This window comes from Gigantopelta aegis, chromosome 15 (assembly GCF_016097555.1).
Source record: "Gigantopelta aegis isolate Gae_Host chromosome 15, Gae_host_genome, whole genome shotgun sequence".
Classification (NCBI taxonomy): Eukaryota; Metazoa; Mollusca; class Gastropoda; order Neomphalida; family Peltospiridae; genus Gigantopelta; species Gigantopelta aegis.
This window is the reverse complement of record NC_054713.1, coordinates 35,318,726-35,340,219: the sequence shown is the minus strand read 5'-3', so window position 1 is coordinate 35,340,219 and position 21,494 is coordinate 35,318,726. Positions and strand designations below refer to the sequence as shown.

The 21,494-nt window shown below is 36.1% G+C and overlaps 1 protein-coding gene across 1 annotated transcript; it reads left to right on the top strand.

Moving 5' to 3' along the window:
- Positions 1-557: 557 nt before the first annotated feature.
- LOC121390404 (F-box protein At1g78280-like) lies at positions 558-20,244 on the top strand. The gene is made up of 9 exons (XM_041522207.1): positions 558-740; positions 1,751-2,129; positions 2,565-2,673; positions 3,053-3,202; positions 4,403-4,564; positions 6,937-7,022; positions 14,553-14,679; positions 17,506-17,655; positions 18,733-20,244. The coding sequence occupies exons 2-9, from the start codon at positions 1,780-1,782 to the stop codon at positions 18,829-18,831; spliced, it is 1,233 nt and encodes a 410-aa protein (XP_041378141.1). The 5' UTR covers positions 558-740; positions 1,751-1,779; the 3' UTR covers positions 18,832-20,244.
- Positions 20,245-21,494: the final 1,250 nt, after the last annotated feature.

Sequence of the window (21,494 nt, the reverse complement as noted above, 5' to 3'; positions counted from 1 at the left end):
ATTTCCATAGTATACAATAAATTCACTATATGTTAAACCTGCTTGCGACATTGAATTTTAGCCCGTGCAGGGCGTGCCCAAACCAGCTATAGACGACATTAAGAAGAAGGGATACATGTACATCTTAAAAATAAAAGGCCAATACCAGGATTTTAATATTTAATGCACATTATTGCCTAACCTTCTGGATATTGACGAGTCATGGTCAAAACTATAGGCTATGTTAAAATGAAAGTGCGCTTCCGCACGGTGTGTGACCCTAACCCTCCCTACCCAAACCCCCACCAGTGTAAATATTATCTAAGAGCCTTTACTCTGAGGTTCTATGTGCATCTAGATTCTAGTATTAACTAGCAGATCTACACGAATATATTGTAATATATATATATATATATATATATATATATATTTTTTTTTTTTTCTTCTAAATTTTAACAAACTTGATATGTCGTGTTTGCCAATGTAAGTCAAGGTCCGCATTTTCTGGTCCGAGTTCAGCCAGGCGAACAGAAAAACGTCCGCTAGACTGGTTTATGCGCTTCAAGGTAAACCAAAATGGTCACGTTGGGAAACAATCAAATAGATTGCGAACGTAGAGAAACGTTTGATGGCTGAATTTGAGGCTGTAACCGTGCGTTCGCAAGCTCACACGTGTAATATAACGTCATGCTTCATTGGTTACGGTTCGGAGTGTTGTAGGATACTAAAATCATTTTCTTCTTCTAATGACATACAGTTGAGTTAGTATCGTTTTAATTGTTTATGTATGTATACCATCCTCTATTTACGTGCAGTTCTACATCACCATAATGATTTTAGTGTCATCTTCTATGTTTACTATTATTCTATGTATTATCGAATGTTGCCCAAATTCGGAATGGCCTAATTCGCGGCCTTTTCTATTCATGTTATGTCAGATTTGGGATTTTCACAAATTAATTTACAGCTCCCACTTTCTGTATTCTAATTTTGTTGAAAAGTAAGTTATTTTTCTACAGACAAGCTTTTTAAAGGTGCATTTACAGCATTATCATACTCGCAGAACTTGGGTCATTGCTGTTATTATTTCTTACCTATACAGTCTTTGCATACATGCATTAAACATGAAAATATTGATCAGTCAGTAAACTATTAACATGCACATGTATCCCACAAGAGGTTTAGTCACGTCTATCCAGAGTCCAGTCAGTAACGACCAGGGACCTGACTCAGACAGAAAAATATTTAATTATGTGGAATATTTAGATTCATATTGAATTGTAAAGTGTTAATTGTCACCTTACATAAAGCGGGCTCAGTAGTGGAGTATTTACCAGATGTCCATGTTGAACTCTTTGTTTATCCAAACCTAACGGTTAGTAACTAATGCCTCACGACTTGTACACCAAAGGAGGCAGGATGTACCAGGTAGCCCAATTGTAACAATGTAAGGTGCTTGCCTGATGCGAGGTTGGTCTAGGATCAATCCCCGTCGGTGGACCCATTGGGCTATTTTTTGTTCAGTCCTGCCAGTGCACCAGTACTGGTATACCAAAGGCCATGGCATGTGCTATCTTTTCTGTGGAATGGTATGTAAAAGATCCGTTTCTACTAATAAGACAAATTTAGTGGGTTTTCTCTCTAAGACCATATTTAAAAATTAGTTTATTTTTTACATCCATCAGCCGATGATTAACAAATCAATGTGCTCTAGTGGAATTATTGAAAAAAAAAAAAAAGACATTCATCAAGTGTTTTCATTTACTTATAGCTAATACATGTAGCTGCTGTTGATGAAAAATGAGGAAACAGAAACAGAGGAATTTGAAAACTGGGAGTAACTTGTCAAAAAACAACACACTGACCCTACAGGAGGCGCTACGCATGTTTGGTCCTGTCATCGCCGTCGTCGTCGCGTTTATCGGTACCATCATTCACTTCAAGTCCAACCAGTTATCGGCTGCATCTCAGGATGGTCAACAAACTGGCGGGTGTATTCTGTCGAAACCGTACATCTACAACTACACATCGGGATTCCTGAGACGAGACTTCAACATGCAGAAATACTCGTTTCCGTACAGTGGAAGCAGCATAGACCGCAGATCTTGCCTGTCCATTCAAGAGTTCTGGGACGTCTATGATGCCAAGTGGTATTTATATTTATTTTATTTTATTAGTCCCCAAAGGTCCGTCCGTCTGTTTTTGTCAGTCTGTCTCACATATAGTTTTCCAGATGTTTTTTTCGCAATGCCTTGAGAAATTGAGAAATTTTGTGTGTAGCTTTAATAGGTACTGTTACAGATCAACTTTACTTTCATGGCGATTTATCTATTTTTCACAGAGTTATGGCCCTTGAACTTGAGAGATATATTAAAATTTGTTTTCCCCGAATTGTTTTGGCAATGCCTGAAGATATTGAGATGAAATTTTGTATATAGCTTTATCAGGTACTGTTACAGATCTAGTTGAACTGTCATGGCGATTTACCCATTTTTCACAGAGTTACATGTAACATTTTAAATTCTTGAAAGCTAATAAAATGGCTTTATGGTGCATGTTTTATTTATTATGTTTTGTTTTTGCAGGCCTGTTCTTATCACAGACGTCGTTCCCAAGTGGAACGCGTTTAGCTGGACAAGTAAATACTTTTCCGATCACTATGGCGATGAACGTGTCGTCATGAAGGCATGTCGAGTAAGAATATGACATAGACAAACTTCTAAGTAGTTAGTTACCTTAGTTAAGTAGCTATGTTAATATAAGAAAATTAGTTTTCCCTGACATTTGTTTGCAATGCCTCAAGATATTGATTTAAAATTTTGTGTATAGCTTTATCATGTACAGTTACAGATCAACTTTAACTTTCATAGTGATTTACTAATTTTTAACAGAGTTATGGCCCTTGAATTTAGGAGATATGAAAATCTGTTTAGCCTGGTAGGGGACATGCATTGCTGTAGCAGTACTCTCGGAATCTTTGTTATTAATTAGTTTGCACATTTGAAAAAAAAAATGTGCTGCATGCATTTCAAAGTTTGTTTTTGGGGCTGATTATTTTTGATGCATTTTCCAGGGCATGTTACGAGATGCTACGAGCTTGGCTCTGCCTCTGAAATTGTTCCTGAAACATCTTAACGATAGCTCGCCTACCAGTTGGACGTACTTTGAGGATGAGCTGTTCTTGCCCCTCAGAAAGGAGTTACGCAGTCAGATTCCAGCAAACGTAAGAACATTCAGCTTCTTTGTGTAACGGACCGGCCTCGGTGGCGTCGTGGTAGGCCATCGGTCTACAAGCTGGTAGGTACTAGGTTCGGATCCCAGTCGAGGCATGAGATTTTAATCCAGATACTGACTCCAAACCCTGAGTGAGTGCTCCGCAAGGCTCAATGGGTAGGTGTAAACCACTTGCACCGACCAGTGATCCATAACTGGTTCAACAAAGGCCATGGTTTGTGCTATCCTGCCTGTGGGAAGCGCAAATAAAAGATCCCTTGCTGCTAATCGTTAGAGTAGCTCATATAGTGGCGACAGCAGGTTTCCTCTCAAAATCTGTGTGGTCCTTAACCATATGTCTGACGCCATATAACCATAAATAAAATGTTTTGAGTGCGTCGTTAAACAAAATCTTTCTTTCTTTCTTTCTTTCTTTCTTTCTTTGTGTAACGGCTAGAATCAATCCCCGTCAGTGGACCCATTGGGCTATTTTTCGTTCCAGCCAGTGCTCCACAACTGGTGAGTACCCTCAGAAAATAGTTACGCACTCGGATTCCTATAAACGTAAGAACATTTTCTTTCTTTCTGTAATGAGTATTGTAAAGCGCTCACCTGATGTGCGGTCGGTCTGGGATCAATCCCTTTCAGTGGGCCTCATTGAACTATTTCTCGATCCATCAGTGCACCCCAGCTGGCATATCATAGACAGTGATATGTATGCCCATATCTGGTGCATATAAAATATCCCTTGCTACTAATGGAAACATGTACATAGCATGTGTCCTCTAAGACTAAATGGCCGAACTACTGAATGTTTGACATCTAATAGCCGATGATTGATAAATCAATGTGCTCTAGTGGTGTCGTTAAACAAAATTAACTTTTAACTGTTCCATCCAGTACCCCATGATTGGTATGTGCTGTCCTATCTGTGGGACAGGGCATATTAAAGGAAAAATCTAGTAGTTTCCTTGACCTTTCAAAAATTACCAAATGTTTGATATCCAACAACTGACAATTGATAAATCAATGTGCTCTAGTTGTGTCGTTAAACAAAACAAACTTTAATTTTTTTTTCAACACCCTATAACCGATGTGTATTTTTGTGCATAAGTATCATTAAACATTCGTTTGTTCGTTCGTTCATTTTCATTCATTCATTCATTCATTCATTCATTCATTCATTCATTCATTCATTCTTATTATTTAGGACTACAACTCTGAGAACTGGTTTAATCTGTTTCCGCCCGAACTGCGGCCGTGGGATTGTATGATTCTGTGGGGCACCGCGTACTCACGGTCCTCTCTTCACATCGATCCCTACAACTGGACGGGAACCAATGCTGTTTTAAAAGGAAAGAAGAGGTGGCGGGTGAGTTATTACTGTTAGGGCTGTTTTAATGCAGGTTATTTTAACATGAGTTAGTCTGTGCAACCCCATGCAATTAAGAAAACGGCCACGGCCAAAAAACATGCCATTGAAAAAACCCTAAATATAGTCCCAAAGCAAAAAAGTGGCTTGGAGAATTAAAAACTCCACTGCATTACTGATTGCTGTGGGTAATTGCAGGGGTTGCTGTGTTACATCTTAAGGGACGTTCTCATAATGCGATTAGTCGCATGTAATTTGTCGGCCGTACAAAAATCTGTATTGCAATTTAAGGGGTGTTCTCATTATGTGATTAGTCACACTGATGTGTCAGATGCAATTTGTTGGCCCTACAAAAATCGGAACATATAAGACTAAAAGTCGTTCCGATTAATGTGGTCTCACAGTACGATTCGATCACATATGACAAGTCAGCGTAATTAATCACATAATAAAAATGCCCCTTTAACGAAATATTAATATAAAGCTATGTTTTTATATGTACATTTTTTGTATACTGAATGAATCAGCGAAGCCGTGTCTGTCTTGATCAATTCCATATACCCGCAGTACACATGCACATATACTCATTCATGAAGCAGGGTTAGCTCTGGGTGAGCAGAAAAATTCCATGGGCATATGGATGATGCTGCTCTTTCATGTGACCTCCTTTCTTGGAAGGGGTAGGATGTAGCCTAGTGGTAAAGTGCTTGCTTGATGTGCAGTCTGTTTGGGATCGATCCCCATTGGTGGGTCTATTGAGTATTTCTCGTTTCAGCCAGTGCACCACGACTGGTATATCAAAGGCCATGGTATGTGCTATCCTGTATGTGGAATGGTGCATTTAACAGATACCTTGTTGCTAATTGAAAAATGTAGTGGGTTTCCTCTCTAAGACTGTTTGTCAAAATTACAAAAGTTTTGACAGGCAATAGCCGATGATTAATAAATCATTGTGCTCTACTAGTGGTGTCATTAAACAAAACAAACTTTCTTTCATGTGACCTCATTTCTTGGAGGATTCTGCACCTCCATGTTCCGTGTATCAGTGAACAATCTCTTAAAAAGCAATTCCAAATTCACCAACATGAATTACATGTGGTTCACATATATCATGGAATCACAGACATTGCAGGCACATTATTAATTCACGGAAAATGGACAGGAAAAACAGACAGTGAAACCCCTTTAAACCGGACACCCAATATAAATATCCGGTTTTAAAAGGGATCCGCTTTAGACAGATTAAGTTCTGTACTGGTTTTTAAAAGGGGACTCTGTAAAACATCCAGTTTTGACGGAATTCCAGTTTATAGAGGGTCCGGTCTTGAGAGGTTTCATTGTACAATGTCATATGGAAACATAGATTTACGCGGGTTAATATCAATGAATTTTAAAATTGCTTGATGTCATGTTAGCAGTACAGCAACCTCTGCAATTAAGAAAATGTCCAGAATATAAAGGATTAAAAAAAAAAAAAATCAAATATTGTCCACAGCAAAAAAAGTGCCAAGGAGAATTAAAAACTCCACAGCATTGCCGTGTGCTGTGGGCTATTGCAGGGGTTGGTACTGTATTTCTGAAATAAGAAAACTATATTTAAAAAAAAGTTTACATTCATATCTTTTTGTGACTGTCCCCATAACCAAAATCTATGGAAAAGAATTAAAATTAATGAAATAGACTCCCAAAAAATATTTTTATTATTTAAACAATATTATCTATATTTTAGAATTTGTATAATTATTTTTTTAACATTACCGTACCTTACAAAAAATTCTTTTTGTCAGCAACACTGCTTTTCAAAAGCATTATGATTTTGTCCTGCTGTAAATACACAAACTGGATTTTTTGTCACATGATGTTAAAAAGGTTTTTTTTTATTGTCAAACGATGTTAAGGTTTAAAAATATTCAACCATGTTTATAGCTATAGTAAATACACAGTGTTTTTTGTGTCGCAGGCCTCAGAAAATTGCGAGAGTAATCTAGTTTTCTTCGCACGTCGCTTGCGTGGGTATAGTTTTGCATGACCCGTTTTTCGTTCGCACACTGAATTTGTGGCATTATTTGAATGGTTGTGGCGGGCCTGCGTGAGGGTGGGAGAGTAATCCTAGTTTGTTTTTGCATAATCCATTTAACTGGTTTTTGCATAATCCATTTAACTGGTTTTTGCATAATCCATTTAACTGGTTTTTGCATAATCCATTTAACTGGTTTTTGCATAATCCATTTAACTGGTTTTTGCATAATCCATTTAACTGGTTTTTGCATAATCCATAACTGGGTTATGCAAATTTTCAATTCTCGGAGGCCTGTGTCAAATGACGTTACGGTTTAAAAAATATTAAAACAATGTTTTATTTTTGTGCCAAGCTTTTCCCACCTGGCCAGGACAGTCTGCTATCAGTGTATCCTGATAGAAAGTGTGGTTTCCCTCTGGAGTGCATGAAATACAATAGGTACCACCGGTGTCGTAATGTCCACTGTATTAACACCACGTACATTTCAGTTTGCTGTTATTTGTTTTCTTGAATTCCGTTTTTGTTGTATGTTTTGGTTTATATTATTATTGGCTCATTCCACGTTACGTTTGTTACACTTCAGACTCACATTGGGTGAAAATGTGTGTAAATTAGAAATCTATGAAAGGGTTCCTGTTATAACCTACTGATCAGTAATAATCCTACTTTAGTACTTCACAAAATAAAACAAGAAACATTGGCTAAATTTTGTGTTTTGTTTTGTTTGCAGGTGTTGTATTTTCAAACAGCAGCACACACAAAATTATCTCACTGTTTGTGATTTGTTTTTTCTTAAACATAAATATTCATATTCAAAATATTAAAACAGCACTTTTTGAATTTATAAGATGAATTTTAATTTTTGCATCCCGGGATGAGTTTGCGTGGAATGAGCCTATTGCCAACATGTTAATTAAGTATGACAGGTACAAGTGCTGTCGTCATGTTCTGTCTATTAACATATTGTTAGTTTGATGTTTGTTGTGGTGTTCTATTCTGTTCATAAGTGTATGAGATGGAGTTGGTAGGGCAGGGGGGGGGGGCAATTATGCCCCTCCCCCCATGCTGGAGCAAAACAAAAAAATGATAGATATTCAAGCAAAATTAGCTGGCCTGAAACCTTTTCACCATTTATTTTTATTATTCTACAGAGAACATTTTGTTTTACAATAGCTGATGATTAATTAATCAATGTGCTCCAGTGGTGTTGTTAAACAAAACAAACAAACTATAGTAGATATACATCTGTTTGGCAGTAATGCTTTGTGTAACAAAGGCTGTGTATCATACCATACTATCCTGTCTGTTGCATGCTGCATATAAAAGATCTCTTGCCGCTAATCAGAAACACCAGCTCAGTGGAATTGTGGTTAAGCCATCGGACATAAGGCTGGTTGGTACTGGGTTCACAACCCCTGCAATTAAAAAAATGACCACAGCAAAACAAATTTCTGCGGAAAAATAGTGTCCACAACATTTTCCATGAAAATTTTACCGTTAACGTTCTTGCATCTATGGATTGTAAGTAAATTAGTATGATGAGTTTATTTGTGTTTGCCAATATGCTGTAAGATTAATTGATACCATTGGTGGTATTCGTTGACTGAAAGTGACGTACCAGTTAACACGCGAATGACATGTGCATGACCAAGAACAATGGGTTTGTAAGGAGATGACAATTCATCATATACAGCGTAGTCAGTCTGCACTGACATGCTAGTTAAATCTTTATCTTTTAATTATTTTACATCAAAGTGTCAGAATATATTTAATTTTCTTTAATAAATTCATAATTGCTGTAAGGAAATCTTGTATCAAGACCGAATGCCCTTTCAAACCCAAGTAAATCGGTAAAGTTTGTTTTGTTTTGGTGGATTAGGCCACTCGGCATCAGAAAAGGATAGTATATTTTATCAATATAAATGAGGAGAAAAGTTTATTAAACTATCGAAACGATCTCTCTGTCTCCGTCTCTCTCTCTCTCTATATATATATATATATATATATAAAATATCTCATCATCAGGCTGACCATAACACTTCAAGCGACTTGTAGGAGTGCATGATGAACAAAACACACCATAGCCATGGTTCAACAATGTATACGTTGTCACCCCTTTGTAATCCAGTGGTTCCTACAATGCACATGCTATGAATAGTCAACAGAGTACAATGACCTAGTTGGAACTCGCTTTAATGATAGATCGAGTTCAGCCAGACCGAGCAGAAAAACATCCGATAGACTGGTTTAAGCGCTTCATGTTAAACCAAATGGCCACATCAGGAACCAATCAAATCGTTCGCAAAGTTAGCAATTGGTGGGGTTGACTGGGTTCACAGCCCAATATCGGCTCCCACCCATAGTGAGTTTTAATGACTCAATGGATGGAACCGCAATACCCTCTTCTCTCTCACTAACCACTAACAACTAACTCACTGTCCTAGACAGACAGCCCAGATAGCTGAGGTTTGTGCCCAGGACAGCGTACTTGAACCTTAATTGGATATAAGCATGAAGATAAGCAGCAGTGGGTTTCCACTCTCATTATCTCTGAGATCCTAATAACCATGTGTCCGATGCCATACAGTCATAAATTAGAATGTTTTCATTGTGCAGAGCTTCTAGACTGTTATAAAAATCCACTAGCCATGGGATCAGTGATTTTAAAAATGTACTAGCCATGATTAAAAATTCACTAGCCCTACTTTAAATAAATACAATTTTACTAATCGTAATAATCAGATATGTCACCTAAAGAGGAAGATTGAGCCTAAAAATCCTTAGATTGGGGTGGAAAGAGGGGGCAGGATATTCATATTTACAAAATAAGTAAATGCAGCATTTGAGAACCTTGGATTTTTTCCAGTAGCCTTCGGACTAGTTATAGTAATTATTTACTAGCCCAGCATTGAATATCACTAGCCATGGGAGTGAGGCTACGATAATCTAGAAGCCCTGCAGTGAGTCATTAATTAAATGAAACATTTCTTCCTCCCTTGTATTTTTTTATTATTATTGCTAAGCACTACAAAATAGAATCAGTACAGCTGGTGTTGTCAAGTTCAGTGCTTCTGTTGTCCTAGATTTCATTGTTTAAGAATTCATTGTCCCAGAATTCATTGTTCATTTTCTTTATGTGCTGTGTTTTTGTTTCGGTTTTGTTATTTTGTTTTGTTTTGTTTTGTTTTTTAAGTACTTGATAATAATGTTCTGATTGATTTTGTTGGGCATTTCTTGCATCTAGTTATTTACTTATTTATAGTCTGGCCTGACAACAGTGTTCATTGTGTTTTAATGCATAAATTACAGGGATAGCTCTGGCTATGTAGAATGTTTTTTTGCCAGATTATCTATTAAATGCCAAAAATTGCAGAAACCCACAAATATTTTCAACAAAATATCAATTGTTACATGCAATTCTTTCGTCAAATTAAAATAAAATTTGACAGTTGTGTTTAAAATTTGCAATTGGCAAAGTTGGCGAGTATAGTATTTTCATGAACTAATTAACCATTGGAAACATAGAAATATATTAGTTATTGTGTCCAACAAAGGTTATAGTATTTTAATGAAGTAATTAACCATTGGAAACATAGAAACATATTAGTTATTGTGTCCAACAAAGGTTATAGTATTTTAATGAAGTGATTAACCATTGGAAAGATAGAAACATATTAGTTATTGTGTCCAACAAAGGTTGTAGTATTTTCATGAAGTGATTAACCATTGGAAACATAGAAACATATTAGTTATTGTGTCCAACAAAGGTTATAGTATTTTTAATGAAGTAATCAACCATTGGAAACATAGAAACATACATGTATTAGTTATTGTGTCCAACAAAGGTTATAGTATTTTAATGAAGTAATTAACCATTGGAAACATAGAACCATACATGTATTAGTTATTGTGTCCAATGAAGGTTATAGTATTTTAATGAAGTAATTAACCATTGGAAACATAGAAACATATTAGTTATTGTGTCCAACAAAGGTTATAGTATTTTGATGAAGTAATTAACCATTGGAAACATAGAAACATATTAGTCATTGTGTCCAACAAAGGTTGTAGTATTTTGATGAAGTAATTAATCATTGGAAACATATAAACATATTAGTCATTGTGTCCAACAAAGGTTGTAGTATTTTCATGAAGTGATTAACCATTGGAAACATAGAAACATATTAGTTATTGTGTCCAACAAAGGTTATAGTATTTTTAATGAAGTAATCAACCATTGGAAACATAGAAACATACATGTATTAGTTATTGTGTCCAACAAAGGTTATAGTATTTTAATGAAGTAATTAACCATTGGAAACATAGAACCATACATGTATTAGTTATTGTGTCCAATGAAGGTTATAGTATTTTAATGAAGTAATTAACCATTGGAAACATAGAAACATATTAGTTATTGTGTCCAACAAAGGTTATAGTATTTTGATGAAGTAATTAACCATTGGAAACATAGAAACATATTAGTCATTGTGTCCAACAAAGGTTGTAGTATTTTGATGAAGTAATTAATCATTGGAAACATATAAACATATTAGTCATTGTGTCCAACAAAGGTTGTAGTATTTTGATGAAGTAATTAACCATTGGAAACATAGAAACATATTAGTCATTGTGTCCAACAAAGGTTGTAGTATTTTGATGAAGTAATTAATCATTGGAAACATATAAACATATTAGTCATTGTGTCCAACAAAGGTTGTAGTATTTTGATGAAGTAATTAACCATTGGAAACATAGAAACATATTAGTCATTGTGTCCAACAAAGGTTGTAGTATTTTGATGAAGTAATTAACCATTGGAAACATAGAAACATATTAGTTATTGTGTCCAACAAAGGTTGTAAATTCTTGTATCTTATATTCTTCTGTCTATTATTTAATAGTCTTAATATGGAAGAAAAAGTGGCCTCGACAGCTCAGGGGCCATAGAAACAAATCTGAAGTGTGTGGGTGAGGGGGGAGACAAGCCATAGTTTTGTCTTTATTTATCTATAGAGTAGAGACAAAAAACATGCTCTAGTGGGGGGGGGGGTGTGAAAACAGTAAGTTCATTTTAATCAGTTAATTAATCATTTTATGCAAACTGATGATTGACCCAGAAATGTCTTCAGCTTCTCTACACTAATAACTGTTATTATTTTCTTAATACATAGTGATGGTGGAAGTAGGGTGGGGTGGAAGGAGGGTGGGGGAAGAGGTGTTTCTTCAGAATGTTTGTAATTTCATTTGGTTTAATTTATATACATTTTATAATATTCATAGTTAAATTTCATTTTAGTCGGAGGGTGGGGGAGAGGTGTTTCTTCAGAATATTTGTAATTTCATTTAGTTTAATTTATATAAATTTTATAATATTTGTGAATAGTTAAATTTAATTTTAGTCCTGTTAACAAAAATTTACACTGACAGTTTTTGATTACATTTAACTGAATTCAATAAAGCATTAATTAACAATTTTTTTCATTTATGTTGGTTGTTTTGTTTCGTTCTATTTATTGCTATTATTTTTAAATATTTTTATTTAATTTTATTTCAATTATTTAATTTTATTATTTATTTATTTTTATTAATTTGTTTTTGTATGCATTGTATGTAAACGTGTACATGTAGTGATAAAGCTTCCGATTACCATTTTTTTAACACACATTTTGTTAATACACATTTTGCATCCATGTGTATATACCTCTCTTTAGTTGCTATGCCATTAATAAAATATTTACGTATCTTTCTGGTTCACGGTCATGTAGTTGCTATAACATTAGTAAATAATGTACATGCTATTTAGGTTGCTATGACAACAAAACACCTCGGGAGTTTGCTACCATTGTTAAGATGTTGGCAGTTATAATACTAGTAGTTAAAAGAGCTTTTTAATTATTAAAATTACTGAATATATACACACGGGTCACCGGACAGGGATCAATCCCAGACTGACCGGGCTACGTCCAACCCTGAACATCTAAAGAAGAAATTGTTTTTAATATGTAATTTTAATTATTACGAGGGAGAAGGATCTAGCTCAATCAGTGGGGTGCTTACGGTCAGTGGACCGAATCCCCTCAGCGGACATATTTTTTTTCTCTTTTTTTTAGTCCTGCCCCAACCAGTGCCCCATGACTGGTCATGGTGTGTGCTGTCCTGCATGTGAAAGATCTCTTGCTGCTACGTGTAATTTAAAATGTAGCATGTGGTAAATGCTCGCTCGATGCGCGGTCAGTCTGGGATCGATCCCCGTCAGTGGGCCCATTGGGATATTTCTCGTTCCAGCCAGTGCACCATGACTGGTATATCAGAGGCTGTGGTATGTACTACCATGTCTATGGGATGGTGCATATAAAAGATCCCTTGCTGCTAATCAAAAAGAGTACCCTATGAAGTGACAACAGCAGGTTTCCTCTCTCAATATCTGTGTGGCCCTTAACCATATGTCTGATGCCATATAACCGCAAATAAAATGTGTTGAGTGTGTCGTTAAATAAAACATTTCTTTCTTTCGTTTTTCTTCTGAAGACAAAGTGTCAGAATTACCAAGTGTTTGACATCCAAAACCCAATGATTAATGAATTAATGAATGTGCTTTTGTGGTGTCGTTAAACAAAATAGTTGTTTTCAGTTTAAAAAATAAAATAAAATCGGTGTTAGAAACATCTTAGAAAGGCAGCAAACTCAGAGCAGTCTCTTTAACAAACAGCAAGGCGAGATTTAGCTCGGTCAGTTGAGTGCTCGCTCGAGGTGCTTGCGTCGCAGGATCGAACCACCTCGGTGGATCCATTCAACTGATTGGGTTTTTTTTCTCTCGTTCCAAACAGTGCACCACAACTGGTCAAAGGCTGTGGTATGTGCTTTCCTGTCTGTGGGAAAGTGCATATAAAAGATCCCTTGCTGCATTAGAAAACATGTAGCGGGTTTCCTCTGACTACAAGTCATAATTACCAAACATTTAACATCCAATAGCCGATGATTAATTAATCATTGTGCTCTAGTGGTGTCGTTAAACAAAACAAACTTTAACTTTAACAAACACTTTATATATTTCTTACTGATTGCCGTGTCATTAATAAACAATTCCGCAGGGCTTCTAGATTATGGTAGCCCTACTCCCATGGCTAGTGATATTCATTGTTGGGCTAGTAATATTCATTGTTGGGCTAGTAAATAACTACTATTGCCATGCCCAATGGCTAGTAAAAAACAGAAATTGTCAAATGTTGCAGTTACATCTATTTTGTAAATATGAATATCCTGCCCCCACCCCAATCCCCCCAATGTTAGTGTTTTTAAGCTCTATATCCCTCTTTAGGTGATATATCTGATTATTACTATTATTTAGTAAAATTGTATTAACTTAAAAGTAAAGTAGGGCTGGTGAATTTTTTATCATAGCTAGTAAATGTTTTAAATCACTGATCCCATGGCTAGTGGATTTTATAAAACTCTAGAAGCCCTGATTATATTCCCATAAGTTTAGTTGCTATGTCATTAATATATTGTACATTGTACATTTCTCTAGATCCTGTGTAAATAAATACCAGCAGTGTTAATGACTGATGGGGAGGGAGAACGATGGCTCCCCTTAAACGGTGATGTCTGTGTATAAAATTTGAGACAGACTTATTTTATATTGCCCCTGCGCGTGCTGTAACCTCACTGTGGTGCAGGGGTGTAACATTCTCTTTGAGAATGGCCAATACAGCACAAAATTTAAGTTTTGAGTAAAAGTCAGTATCTATCTGTGATATTTGTGTTTTTGCATAGTTCTTTACATTGTGTTTTTCTTTAAATCTTGAATTTTTATATTGATGTTGATCATCACTTTATTTGTTTGCATTACCATAGTTTGACACCCAATAGCCGATGTATTTTTCGTGCTGGGGTGTCGTTAAACATTCATTCATTCATTCATTCATTCATTATTTTCTATTACAGTGTGTTGTTTTCTGTTTTCAGTCCTATTGATGCCTTTTCATTGGAGACGAATGAAGTTACGTTTCCACTCTTTAAAAGAGCATTCTACCTGGAATTTGAACAGCAGCCGGGAGAACTACTCATCATTCCCACAGGGTGGTTCCACCAGGTAACCATGGCAACAAAATAATAAAAAGTTCAGCACTAAAAAGGGATTTTATATCCAGGCATTCTCTGCGTCCGAACATATAGGCCCCTTCAGAAAAGAAAGTGACACTGAAAATTCCCAATTTCTATGCTAATAATTTCCAATATATATATCGCCAATTGTTGAAAACTGTACGAAATTGAAAACCGTATTATTTTACCTCCGGGTATTTTGTAATGTCTACACATGTTCGATCGTTGACACAACAACTTCTTGTTAAAACAAATTTCCTTAAAAATGCAGGAAAAAAGATAAGAATAAGTTTTATGCTCAATGAAATGTATTATTACAGTTAATTTGTGCACCCTGGAATCTTACTGAATGCAATGCAAATGCATCCCTAAACAGCAACAGGTGCACGACGGAATCCACACAACCAAACACGTCTACTAGCACTGCCGAATGAGTAATGACTGGTCACTTCCGGATAGCCGCTTTCAGGTCATGTTACTGTTTTTCGCGGGGAAAGCCGATTTTATGTTGTTGCCATTACGTTGATAACGTCATAGTACGGTTTTCAATAATGCTTTTAAAATGACGTTTTCTTACCACCTGGAGCAATTCTTGATGGAACAGGGATAACATGCGAGTATGTACTTACCATTTTATACGTTTTATTTCTAAACTGAACAAGGTAAACATTAATGTCATTAAATTGATAGCCTGACATGACTGATCATGCGCACCAGCCATTTCCTTTAAGTCGTACGGTTTTCGATTAAACGAGGATATATTTAATTGTGTCTGCTCCAATAAATTAATTTAAGATCTGTGTACTATATTATTCAGTGGCCTGAAAAAATATGCCAAATAATGATTTACTTGAGCTAATTTTCCCAGTTCAATCAGACATGAGATCCTGGATAAATCGCTGGCTAACGACCATGGCTCAAATCCTTGATAATGTTGTCAAGGGAGAGCACTCCATAAAGGTACATGTAATAGTCAAATGACCCTCTCAATATTGGTGTATGTCCAGCTAGCTCACCGGTTTAGGAAACTGGTACCACTCTTCAATGAGAAGTACTTCATCTCATCCCCGTAGTCGCCAACCTTTCCTAGGACAGGTAACCTCCTTTTTTGGGCATAGTTGGACTTGTTTATTTGTTTTGTAAACAGTCCAACGCACTTCATTTTGATAGCCCGTCTAAATTGCTCAAATCACTTAAAACGTTTTCGGCCGAGCACTCTAATTTTATTTTTGGACTTTAAATTTTTGTCCAAACATGAGTAGGATGAATCAGCTCATTTTGGCCTTAGGTCTTCAACCTAACGTCTACTAAATTTTTATTCCAAATTCAACCCACCCCTCCCCCACCCTGGCCCAGACTTTTTCACTGGCGATGTCAGAGGTTAAGCCTGACTGGCGTGTGCAAAATCTTTGTGGTATATGCGAATGTTAAAACAATTCAGCTCAGCTCATAGAATAAATTTTGATATAGAAATTTTATTGAACTGCATGGAGTAATTAATGGTGATGTGCAACCTAAATCCTACTACTCATGAAAGCTATCAGATCAGCAAAACGTTACTTGAGACTTTCTGCTCAGCTGACAGCCTTCGTGATTGTTCGGATGATTTTGTTGAGGGTTTTTTTCCACCTCATGGTCCATTCCTTATTGTGGTGAGGTGGCTTGCATGTCTCAATGACCCAGAGAGCTATGCCAGTGGGAGCTTCGACTCCTGGTAGGGCCACCCAGGCTGGATTGGTTGAAAGGTAGAGGCTAGACTAATCTGGACCACTGCCGAAGATAGATGAGCTGGGACAAACTACTTGTAGGGAGGTGCCTAACCGCAGCTCAACACATGTTCGCTCATATGACAGATGACAACAGAAACTTGAGAGATGGTGCTCAACTGTTGGAGACCCACCAGGGTGGATGAGTGCCAACCCCTGAAGGAGAAACTCCTTGGCCCCTTGGAGAACCTACGGAATACAGCAGCTTTTGTTGGAGCCACTGGGGTCCCTGTCTGAGCATACGACGAAGAAGAAGAAGGGTTTTTCACTTCACATGGTCATAAGGAAGATATCTGTAGTATTTGATATTTTTTCTAACAGCAAATAAATGCACCGTGTGCGGGCTATGTGAGCAATTGGCTGAGCTGAATTAATAATCTGATCAACAGAAATACAAAAATTGCACCAGAGTGACGTCATTGTGACAGTCGTAAGCAAACTAGCTCAGCACTTAGCTCATCATGGGCGGTGAAATCCAGTGGTAAAGCGCAGTCGGTCTGGGATCGATCCCCATCAGTGTCCCATTGGGCTATTTCTTATTCCAGCCAGTGCACTACAACTGGTATATCAAAGGCTGTGGTATGTGTTATCCTGTCTGTACAATGGTGCATATAAAAGATCCCTTTCTGATAATAGAAAAATGTCTCTCTAAGACTGTATGTCAAAATTACCAACTGTTTGACATCCAATAGTGGAAGATTCAGAAATTATTGTGCTCTGGCGGTGGTGTTAAACAAAACAAACTTAAACTAGGATTAAGTAGGATTTAGACACAAAATATTCATGTGCTGATAAATCATTAAAAAATATATTTTTTCTTGAGATTATATCTGAGCCCATGCTAATAAAACCTTTAGAGTCTAGACTCAATCAATTTGTATGACGTTGCCATGACGATATAGTCTCAGAATCTATTATAGTCTGCAGTTCAGACTCTAAAAGTAAACTTTCTGACGCCATATAACCGTAAATAAAATGTGTTGAGTGCGTTGTTAAATAAAACATTTCCTTCCTTCCTAAAAGTAAACTGAACTATTTTCTGGTTCTAGGCCTACAATGTGGAGACAACTCTTGCGATCTCTGGCCAGATCATGAACAGAAATAATCACTTAATCATTCTCGAAGAGATCTTGAAGGCTGGGGTCATCAAGCGTTCTGCAATCCCATCTTACTTCAATGAGCTGGAGCCAAAGGAACAGGTTCGTTTCATTTATCTTCTTATTCATTAACTATTACGGTGCGAGACGTAGCCCAGTGGTAAAGTACTCGGGTGATTTGTTGTTGGTCTGGCATCGAACCCTTTTGGTGGGCCCATTGTGCTATTTATTCTTCCAGTCAGTGCACCATGACTAGTATATCAGTGACTCTGGTATGTGCTATCCTGTCTGTGGGATGGTGCATATAAAAGATCCCTTGCTACTAGTGGAAAAATTTAACGGGTTTCCTCTCTAAGACTATATGTCAAAACCTACTGAATGTTTGACATCCAATAGCTGATGATGAATAAATCAAAGTGCTCTAGTGGTGTTGTTAAACAAAATTAACTTTTTTACTGCTCTGTTGCTATTGCGTCTACTACTGCAAGGCTTCTAGATTACGGTAGCCCCACTCCCATGGCTAGTGATATTGAATGATGGGCTAATAAATAACTACTATTGCCATGCCCGATGGCTAGTGATTTGTTGTTGGTCAAATGTTGCAGTTAAGTCTATTTCATAAATATGAATATCCTTCCCCCACCCCACCCCACCCCTCAATGTTAGTGTTTTTAAGCTCAATATCCCTCTTTAGGTGACATATCTGATTATTACTATTATTTAGTAAAATTGTATTGACTTAAAGTAAAGTAGGCCTAGTGAAATTTAATCGTGGCTAGTAAATTTTTTAAATCACTGATCCCATGGCTAGTGGTTTTAATAAAAAATTTAGAAGCTCTGACTCCCACTACCACTGCTGCTACTGCAACTGATACTGCTGCTATTGCTGCAGAGAATAATCATACTTGTTTTATGTGACCTAAATTACTGAGATTTTTCAAAGGTCATTGAATAATGTCTTTAAACATTTGCAATGTAAAATGGGTTTGAAAATTTCTCCATATATAAAATGGTTTTAAAAGTTTCTCCGATGTAAAATGATTTTAAAAGTTTCTCCAATGTAAAATGATTTTTAAAATTTCTTCAATGTAAAATGGTTTTAAAAGTTTCTCCAATGTAAAATGGTTTTAAAAGTTTCACCAATGTAAAATGATTTTAAAAGTTTCTCCTCTGATCTAGGTGAAGCTGTTCGTGTCTCTGTTGCCAAAGAAGGTGATAGAGAAAGGCAAGATGGTGACGGAGGAGGTGATAAACCAGGTCAAACAGACATCGAAGTGAAGAATTTCAAATGGAACAACCCTTTGTTGATACAACAGAGTCAGTAGTGTTTAAGTTTAGTATAATCAGGGGTGTGAGGCTTACAGCTGTGTAATTAGTTATATTTAACAGACATCGAAGTGAAGAATTTCCAATGGAACACTGTTTGATGATACAACACAGTTTTGTTTAAGTTAAGGATACTCGGGGTGGGGGGAGTGGGGTGTGTGTGTCTGTGTTATTCTTAAGGTTACAGTGAACTGTGTAATTAGTTGTACTTAAGGTCATGGTAACCTTGAGGATTAGTTATATTTAAGATTATGATAACCTGTAAAATGAGTTGTACTTACATTTACAGTGACCATACAGGTCTGTTTTACTTTGTTTAGTTAATTATGTAAGATCAGTTGTACTTAAGGTTATGGTAACATTAAGATCAGTTGTGCTTATAGTAACCTGCAAGATCATTTGTTCTTCAGTTGTAGGCTACTTGGTTAGGTAATATGTAATATCAGTTGTACTTAAATTTGTGGTAATATTTATGATCATTTGTACTTAAGTTTACAGCAGTCTGTAAGATCAGTTGTTCTTAAGGTTACTGTAACCTGAAAAATCAGTTTTACTTAGTTGGCATAATACATGTAAGATCAGTTGTATTTAATATTATAGTAACCTGTATATAGTCCAGTTGTATTTAAGTATATGTTACCCTGTATGTTAAAACTTAAAATAAAGGTTACTATAACCTTTTAAAAATCAGTTTTAATTAGGTTACTGTATTATTTGATATTAGTTGTATTTAAGTTTACAGTAACCTGTATGTCCAGTTGTTATTGTTACTCTCTATGTTAAAAAAAAAAGGTTACTGTAACCTATAAAATCAGTTTTAATTATAGTCCGTCCCATCTTCGTACAAAAATGTTTTTTGTAAATAATTTCAGTTTGGTTTGACGTAAGAAAAAAAGTTAGTGTTTTGGAAATAACACAAAACAAATACAATATTTGTGTGCAATTTAGAAAACAGTCGGCTCAGAAATAAATAACTTAGTAAATTCCATAGTATGAAACAAACTGAACATTGGACCAAGTAAAAAGTCTCTTTTTTAGGAATATTTGGTTTAGAGCAACCCCTGCAATTAAGAAAATGTCCACGGCGAAAAAAACATACCCTTGAAAAAAAAAACCTTGAATATAGTTCAAGGCAAAAAAAACCTCGGCAATTTACACAGCATTGCTGATTGCCGTGGACAACTGCAGGGGTTGTAGAGAGATTCTGTTTTGGGCCCCGTTTAGGAAGTTATCTTAGCGCTGAAGTTTTCTTAAAGGGACAGACCCTAGTTTCAACCCATGAAAATTAACACTAAGTTTAGTTAAAGGGACAGACCCTAGTTTCAGCCCGTGAAAATTAACACTAAGTTTAGTTAAAGGGACAGACCCTAGTTTCAACCCGTGAAAATTAACACTAAGTTTAGTTAAAGGGACAGACCCTAGTTTCAACCCGTGAAAATTAACACTAAGTTTAGTTAAAGGGACAGACCCTAGTTTCAACCCGTGAAAATTAACACTAAGTTTAGTTAAAGGGACAGACCCTAGTTTCAACCCGTGAAAATTAACACTAAGTTTAGTTAAAGGGACAGACCCTAGTTTCAGCCCATGAAAATTAACACTAAGTTTAGTTAAAGGGACAGACCCTAGTTTCAACCCATGAAAATTAACACTAAGTTTAGTTAAAGGGACAGACCCTAGTTTCAACCCATGAAAATTAACACTAAGTTTAGTTAAAGGGACAGACCCTAGTTTCAACCCATGAAAATTAACACTAAGTTTAGTTAAAGGGACAGACCCTAGTTTCAACCCGTGAAAATTAACACAAAGTTTTGTTAATCTACAAACCTGTAACACATTTGGATAAAGTTACAATTGAATGAAACACGAGTCTGTAACTTTGAAATTGTGAAATACCCTCTAAAAATAGACTAAAACTCTACTCCATAACTGTTTCTTCTCAGATGTATGTGCGTTTTTAAAAATATGAGAAATGCATTTTGTGATATTAAAAACACCAGGATGATCAAAAACACTTTGAATGTACGGAAATGAATAATCTAAACAATACAATCTTAAGTAATGTTTGATTTCAGTTATCAAAAACGGCTCTAATAGTCAAAAATATGCCTTAGTGTTTAAAAACTAGGGTATGTCCCTTTAAGTGCCTAAATGGCTTATGCACTTTAAGTGATTTTAGTGCTAAAACAGGGCCCAGTAGTGATTTTTAAAAAGGGACAATGAAAAACATTAGATTTTTTTTTTCCAAATTAGGGAATTAGTTTACTTAAAATCTGGTATTCTAATTATATATTGAACTCACTATATTCTAGAAGCCTTAACCGGGGTTTCTGCCAGAGAGTAAAATGGGAATGTTTTGGCAGATTTTATTTTTTTAAGACAACCTTTTGACAAAGTTAATGACTCGTTATCATTACTATATGATTTTCTTAACACTCACCACTTTTCTTTCTGGGGGAGGCCTCCCATAGCCCCTATTGACTGTGGTTGCATTCAAGACACACATTGTAAATGGTGCCATACCCAAAAATTTCTTTCTGGCAGAAACGCTGTTAACATCTTTTGTACATGTATTTGAATGTATTGCTTCCTTGAGTCTATGTATTTCTTGTCTATCA